The 8,585-nt window shown below is 40.0% G+C and overlaps 1 protein-coding gene across 1 annotated transcript in view; it reads left to right on the plus strand.

Moving 5' to 3' along the window:
- The window catches only part of LOC122798569 (zinc finger protein 729-like), a 920,500-nt gene that overhangs the window by 694,171 nt on the left and 217,744 nt on the right, over positions 1-8,585 (plus strand). Inside the window, exon 5 of the mRNA XM_044067626.1 lies at positions 4,705-5,163. Coding sequence (XP_043923561.1) covers positions 4,705-5,163 — 459 coding nt within the window. The remainder of the gene's footprint in view (positions 1-4,704; positions 5,164-8,585) is intronic.

Genomic DNA, 8,585 nt, shown 5'->3' on the forward strand with positions numbered 1-8,585 from the left:
ACTCAATCGTCAGATAAGAGTTTGAGGTCTGGTGAGCCTGATAGATCCAATATGTCCCTTGCTGACCCCGGTGGAACAGCTACTACTTCTGCTGTGTGGAATTGTTTTCTGGGTGAACGTAATTTTCGCTGCCTGAATGTTTGAGGGTGTTGGTGTGGCTTCTACTACTTCCTTGCTGGCGGAAGCCTGCAATCTAAGAGATAAATTAGAGCGCCTGCTTTGTAAAGAAACTAGCATTCAACTCAATATTTCTTATTTACAGCAATATCTGGACTTGAATATCTCTCCTAGGGGGCTACGAGCGAACAAATTTCCTACTACATCGTTCAATGTAAAGAACCCTGAAAATTTAGTTTTTTGCAAAAGGTGGATTGCAGCAGCTCACAATTGTTCCTTGGAGTGGATCCGCATATTAATTGACCCGGGACTACCTTAAACGGCAACTAAAGGAAGAAATTGTAACCGTGAGTATGGAATTACAAGAACTTGTTTCCTGTTCTAAATTGGAGGATATGCTCCGACATTAATGGTGTTTTAAAAGAACTTGAAGCAAGTCTTGTGGACCATAAAAGCTCTAAAATCAATAGAGATATGAAAGGTTATAAATTAGAACAGGCTTTTCTTTATAAACCTAACAGTAAGCATTCATTTTCTAACAATAGGAATAATAGTAATTTAAATAGCTCTGCTTCATCTACTGTTTCCTTCACTTTGCATGAAGGAGCGAAGCAAAGTTTTCCTGATAATGACCAACGAGAAAATTTTCCAGCACTACCAGAAGCTGCTAACACTTCAGAGTTCAAACAGATTTTGGAATGACAACCAGCAGACAAATAATAAATCCAATTCCAAATTCCACAGAAAACGAGATAGAAATGACTGGGGACAGCAGAAGAATAATGATGGTAACTACAAAGGACAATTTAATAAGAAAAAAAGATGGAATTGGTAGACAATCATTTATAAATTTTTATTGTGTAATGTATCTAATAGTGAAGTATCAGTTGTAGTTTAATCTCTGTTGTGTCTAGGTTTAAAATTCATACCCACTGCTTTCCCAGGCTGCCCATTCTTAAACAGGAGATTTTTTTATTGGGTAGAAAGTTGCATCTTAAGTTTTTTTAGTAAAAATAATGGTGTTAATGATGGATGTTTTGAAAATACATTGGAAGAGTCTTTATTCATGCAATTCTTCTTTTGTAGATAAATTTGAGAATGAAGTTGAATGTAATGTTAATGAATATAGTGCTGCTAATGTGTATACAGAATTGGATACTAGTGCAATTAAAATAAAGTCACTTTATTTCTCCATATACCAAATTAAGTATACAGAGTTAAATTTCCACTATTAATTTTGAAATGAAAAACATTGCAATGCATTGATGTATAATCTGATGTTCATTTTAATTTGGATAAACTGCAATGGATTGCATTTTGCAAGTTTTGTAAAGATAGAAAATTTGTTGTAAAGCCATCAGATAAAGGCAGTCAAATAGTGATTTTAAATTATGTACAATATTTAGATGTGTTACATGCATTTAAATGATGAGGTTTATGAGAAATGTGATATAGATGTTTTAAAGCTATTAATGAATATTTGTTGCTTGAAAAGGGGAAACATTTGGGCTACTTTTCTACCAATGATGTGTTAAAGTTTAGTGTAGAAGACCGCAATTTGGCTGTACTGTTTACCCAAGACGCATAAAGGCCTTGAGAAATTGACTGGAAGACCTATTGTGTCTGCTGAAAAATATTTTTTCAAACCAATTGGTACATTTTTGCATGAGTAATGCTTTGAGATTACCATCGTATACAAGGGATAGCAAAGATTTTTTAACCAAAATACAGGGTTTAGAATGGAATTGGCTCTATGTATTTGGTTATGCATGGATGTGAAAAGCCTGTACACCAACATCAGGCATGAGGTTGGTGTCCAGGTTTTGTTTTATTTTTTAGGACCATTCCCCTATGTCCAACTTTGTGATTGATTTAGTGGTCTTTTGTTTAAAACACAATGTTTTCACATTTAATGGGGAAGTCTTCCATCAACTGCAGGTTACTGCAGTGGGGGCAGCCTTTGCCCCCATGTATGCAAACCTGGTAATGGTAAATTTGAGTTTGATAAGATATACCATCTTTTCTATAAAACCCAGGTTTTGCTTTGTTTAAGGTTTATTGATGACCTCATTTTTTATGTGATGGTCCTATGGAGGCAGCTACACACTTTGTGGAAGATTTACAAATTAATATGGGCCTACAATTTGATGGTATTCCGCTTGGAACAGAAGCTGCTTTTTTTAGATATTAAGCTCAGTCAACTTAATACTGGGCTACATAAGTTTACTTGTAAAAATCAGTTTCTTTATGGTAATAGTTGCCATCCAGAGCATTTAATAAAGATTCTACCCTATAATGAATTTGAGGATACATAGACTATGTAATAGGGATGAAATCTTTATACAAGAAATTTTGGAAACAGAAAATGTGTTCCTAAATAGAGGTTGTAAGACAGACATTATTGAGCTAAGGTTAGGGTTATGAATCTTAGATGGCCCAGTGTTCAAAATAATGTGAGAAATGAAAACATGAGGGGTAGAATGTATTCTTGGCCTGATGACAATTTTTGTAATATTCCTGCTGAACATGTATTTAACAAGGAAGAGAATTTGAGTAACATTTTCTTTGTAACTACATATAATGTTATTAGTGACATAGTTAATACAGCCCATCAATTTTGGCTTATGTTGATTAGAGATAAGGAGCTAAATAAATTGCTGCCACAAAGGTTAAAAATTTCTTGAGAGCCAGAAATCTGAGATATGGTTGTGCATAATCTATTTGAGCCACCTATAATGAATATTAGTGTTGGGATGCCTATATCTAAAGGCACTATACCATGCAATAAATTTTCTCTATGTAAAAATGTGATCAATAGCTTTAAGTATATTAATGGACATCAATTTTTGGTCAAGGGTAATTTCAATTGTAATACATGTAGGGTTCTTAGATGTAGCTGTAATAAATTTTACATTGGTGAGACGAGCAGAAGTTTTAAAGTTTGTTTTCAAGAACATCTAAGATATGCCAAAATTGATAGCCCCCTTGGTAGTCATTTTTCTGAATTTCACAATTGTAACCCTAACCATATTATTGGTTGTGTTTTGGAAAAGGTTGAGACACGCTTGGGGGAACTAGTGAATCTGGATGTTAAGCTATGTAAAAAGGAGACATTATATATTTTAAAGTTTAATACTTTGGAACCCTTAGGGTTAAATAAGGAATGTGACTGGAAATGTGTAATTTAATTTAACTTAATTGATTAATTGCAGTGGGTGTGTTTTGTAAAGCTTAGGTGTATATAATCTTGATGCTTTTTGTTATTTTACTCTGTGAAGGCTGTAAGTAATAAAAGGTGGACTGTTCGTTGTCTTGGTGGTATAGTTTTCACATCAGCGAAGGCATCTGTGTGATCATAACATGACCAGCTGGTGGTAACTCGAGGGTCTGCCTCATGAAGGGACTTCCTCTAACTCTATACATGGGTGTTTTTCTGCCAGTGACTGCTTTGAGAAGCCACAGCCTACATCCTTCCTGGTAGCAGCACACATCATTGCATGCTTTTGCTTGGGGGGAGCACATTGGCTGTCTTAAGCCACCATATGCCACCCAACACCCAAAGCACCAAAAGTGTGCTGTTTGTTGCAACACTGACCCTGATTAATGTCTGAGACTGAATGTTCTTTAGAAGGTAAAGATGGACAATGTCAGAATTTGCTGTGGCCCAAGCAACTGTATTTCTTCCATGTTGTTCAAATAGCAAAGAAATGTCCTCTTCTGCTCTTGCAACAGTGCACTCTGCCGATTATGTTAGTGGCGTGAGAAGTGAAGCTTTATTCTTAAAAGTTGGGTATAAAGCTAGTACCAAGGTTTTCATGCTTAGTGCATTAAGAATCTGCTTTTGGACGACATGATAGGACTAAAGTCTTAACTAGCTGAGTTGAAGATATTCTCATTGTGTCTCTTAAGAGCTGAGAGGTTCTTCTCACAGACTGCATATAACTTTGTCTTAATGTTTTAATCAGTTTCTGGCAGGTGGTACCTGCTTTTCCTTTAAGGTGCAACTCAGGCTGTTGTATTTCTGATCTTGCGACTTCATCTGTTTTCTGCCCCCCTCCCATACACCCCACGCACAAACCCCCCCCCCCAAACATGTAGTTTCATGAAGCTTTCTTTATTTTTCTGTAGTTTTTTTTTCTACAGCGGTTCTGTGGGGCTTGCTCATTTTGCACATGGCTAGTAAGATTTCTTCAGAAACTGTGGCTTTTAGCACAGAGCATTGTTAAATATTTTGTCTGCAGCTGTGTGAGGGCATTATTCTTTGTGCAAATGTTTCTTTCAGGTTGCTTAGAGGTTCCTGCATGTATAGCATTTGCATCTTTCTTAATATTTCTCTGTAAATAACCTTTGGATGAAGGTGCACCAGTAAAACTGGCTTGATATTTTAGGAGAATCACTTGATTAGATTTTTGTTATAATTGCTAACTGAAGTATTTTCAGGGTCTGTAGAAGTACATAGCAGAAAAGCTTTTTTTGCATTGTTTTATTGAATACTGCATAATTTACTTTTGACTGGATGCCCTAGTGTCATATGCCTTGCATTTCTTGGAAATTGTTGTTTTTAAAATTGCTTCTTTGTGATTACAGGTTTGCAAGTACCTGCTCAGTACATTAAGTGGTTTAAAGAACATTTTAGAAGTCCACCTTGGAATACTCTGATAAAGAAAGAAGAACCAGATTGGGAGTATGATGAACTAGCAATGCAGAAGGAGAACGAGTATTTTGAGGAAGAAGAGGAAGAGGAAGAAGAGATAGAAGAGGAGGATGGGGAGGAGTATGTTGAAGATCCAGAGTGGCAAGAAGGTGAAGTAATATGGCAGAAGGAAGGTAAAGCAACATGGCCAAAGGAGGAACCAGTGTGGCCTAAAGATGAGCCAAGATGGCAAGAGGAAGACGGTGCAGAAGAGGTAGATGAAGATGAGGTACCAGAGTGGCAGAAGGAAGAGGCCACTGACTGGCAAGATGAGGAGCTGGAGTGGCAGGAGGAACCAGACTGGCAGGACGACGATTCAGAATGGCAAGAGAATCTTGAGAATTCGGCTTCTGGTAAGAACTCATTTTTAGAGCTTTTCTAAGGAGGTGGGCACAGGAAAGCTAAGGCTAAAACTTAATAATCTTGTCTGCTGTGAAAGTAGTGTAATGTATAGGTTTGACTTGCTGCTTTGTAATCTTCTGTTCCTAGTGCATGCATGCTCTACCTTTTTTCTGAGTTTAGACAGAAGACTAGCGTCTGTGTAGTCTAGTTTAATGACATTTCACTGACCACTTTAGTCATTAAGAAGTGTGCACGCAGGTCCTTATGAAAAGTAAGGTTCTTCACTTTTCTGTGGCTTTAAATCAGAGGTTTTTGGCTGGTCTAACTGCAAGCGTAAAGGCCATCTCTCAAATCAAAAATGTGAGGATGTCTTATTTCTATGTTGCAGTATTGTTGGTGTGGGATTTCCCACCTTAGGCGACCCGTATGTTTGCTCCTATACAAAAGCTTCAGCTTTGCTGATGTACTTGTGTGGGATGTCACATGTAGGGCTGTAAACCAGCGGCCTTAAATGCAACATCTGCACATCGCTCCTTCACTACGACGTCTAAAAGCCAAGTACTCCGTTGGGGATTTTTGTTTGACTTCTAGCTAAAGCTTGATTTGTTGTAGTAACCTTTAGCTGATGTCAGCTAAAAAGGGTGAATGCCAATGTGGATGCTAGATACCATATAAAGATGCACACGGCCGCTGCTTTTTTTGCCTAGGCTGAGAGCATGCCATACCGCTTGCTTGATCTGCCATTCCTTCATTCAGAAGACCCTACGCAGACACCTGGCTGCTCTCACTTTATCTAGAAAATTGGCAACTTAAAAAATTAGCGCAAAGGATGGATTCTGTTTTGGAAGCTCTGACTGAACCTCTGTGGAAGAAGGCTAAGATTCCTAGGCTCACTTCATCTCCGCTTTCAGACGGCGGGCCAGCTGCCGATTTTTAAGAGTTGAGGGACATCTGTCAGATCAGTCTACTTCGGCGACCATACAGGAAGCTGCTTCTCAGTTAACTAGCACGTCCATGGCGCTTACTGAGATGTCAGGCACAGCCAAGGGGAAACCAGGCAGTCGGGCCTCCAACCGGGATCCCTCCTATTAACAGAACTACCCTTAGCCATGCACCCTATTCCAGGCCTTCGTCTAAGACTACTCCATTAAAAATGAAACCTGAAAATCAAACATCCGGCTGCACCCACTGAAGGCCTGATTGGCAGTCCTTCACCTCATCTTTGTTGCATGCCTTCATGGGCCTTAAGCCCACAACAGCCTCTTCATCTACCCTTCCTCTCCTCAGCCCTAGGTCTGTCTCCTCTCTTATACCACCCACTTCACAAGGCAGGGAAGAAGAGCAAGAGGCTTATCTTCAGATGAATCAATCTCAAACCTACCCAAATAGCCTCTTAAGAATATTACTCCCCAGATGAAGAATTCATCGAAGGGGACTCTCCTCCAGAGGATATCACCTTTGGAGAGACCATAACCAAAATGAAGGAATACTTCAAATGGGACGCCTCTCAAATGTCTGAAACTCAAAGGTATTTTGAATTGCTACAAGTGAAATCTCCTTCACCTTCTGCCATTCCTCCTGTCATCCCTGTTTAGATGCCTTTTCCTCAGTATCTAAGACCCCAGACTCTCAGCCCCCTGCCCTTAAGATGCCAGATCGCTTCTACAAACTGCCAGATGACCAGAAATTTCTAGTCAAGCCCCTCCTGGCAGACCCTGCTGTGGTTGCAGTATCGCCATATAAACAATCCAGACTGATACTGTCTGCCTCACAATCCAGACTGATTATGTCTGCCTCTCTCCTATCTACAGACAAGGACAGTAAAGGATAGTAAACTATGAATAGAATTGGAAAGAAGGTTTACACCTCTTCCACACTGGCCTTCAAAGCCATCGACTATCAAACCCATAGGACCAAATATGCTCCGGACCTTGTCTCTCAAGCCTCTACTCGGCTGGCTACTACTCCAGACGCCCCACTAAATCTGACATAGCATCTAAACCATCTTTGGCTGCCCAAGTAGCCAGACATTCCATTAGATGTAGTTATGATGCTGCAGATGCCTCTGCCTGTGTACTTTGAAGATGTTCATGGCTACGTCTACAACACAACGGAGGAATTCAAGTCTAAAATCGTGGATGCTCCTGTAGACCCTAACTTATTGTTTGGTAAACACTCAGCAGACTTTTTAAAAATCTACAAGAAAAGAGTAAGGACATAAAACATCTTGTGTCTCCTGTTCCTAAATATTACAGAAGTTACCCTTCCTTTATAACTAAAGTGATCAACGATCTGTCCTTATACCAGTCTATTCATCTAGCCTCCACCTTCCCCTCTCCTGCCAGTGAAAGTGGGAGTACTTCACTCAGTTTTACCTAGGTAAAACTAAATCCATACGAAAATCTGATCAGCTTTGTTTCCTTCCACCCCAGGGCCCCTGGGCAAGGCAGTCTCCAAACAAACCATTGCATGTTGGATTAGAAAAACTGTTTGCCTATGTTACTCACACCATGTCAAAAAACTTCCACAGGGAGTAAAGGCTCACTTTGCCAGGGTGGTGGCAGCCTCCAAAGCCTTCTTAAAAGGCATGGACCCTGCATCCATCCTGGAAGCAGCAACATTGTCCACCATTCACACTTTCACCAAACGCTACAAGCTAGACAATGTCTCCAGAGCACGTGCAGGGCTTTGTGCAGTCAGCCACCTCTACTTCATCCCTTCCTTCCATCTAAGCTGTGGTGCTCTCCCACACCAAGAATACTGCAACATAGTAATAGGACATAGAATTGTTTAAGATCTTACCATAACCATAGATGTCCTTCTCTTTCATGTTGCAGTATTCCTTCCCACCCACCTAAATCCTCTTCTCTATTTTCTCTCTCTCATTGACCTGTCTTAGGTCCCCTGATGGTTATATCCTACCCTATGACCAATTTAACTACCAAATGGTTCTCTGATCCTATTGCTGACATCACTTGCCACTCTATTTCGACAATCCTGCTGGGCCTTCAAGTTCTGAGGTCTATGCGTGCAGATGTCAACTTTAAGGCCCCTGGTTTATGGCCCTACATGTGATGTCCCACGCAACTACAGCAGCCAAGCTGAAGCTGTTGTATAGGAGCTGATGTGCGGGTCGCCTGAGGTCGGAAAATCCCACATGAAGAAAAGTGCAGCATGGAAGAGGACATCTGTGGTTATGTAAGGTTTTACCCAACTGTTCTATACTGAAGCAGCTGGTTCAGAGGGGACACTGGTCACGTCAGTTTAAAAAAAATGCTCCACAGTGGAGTACCTGAGTAGTCTCATATGGAATGCCTCCGTTAGGAGTTACTTAACAGCTAGCCCATTTGGGAAAAACCCAGTTCCCATGAATTACCATATTGATGGTAGTCCACTGAACACAAAGCGTTGAGAGATCTGGGAACACAGGTTG

The sequence above is a fragment of the Protopterus annectens genome, chromosome 3.part1 (genome assembly GCF_019279795.1).
Source record: "Protopterus annectens isolate FY-2018-M chromosome 3.part1, PAN1.0, whole genome shotgun sequence".
Taxonomy (NCBI): Eukaryota; Metazoa; Chordata; order Ceratodontiformes; family Protopteridae; genus Protopterus; species Protopterus annectens.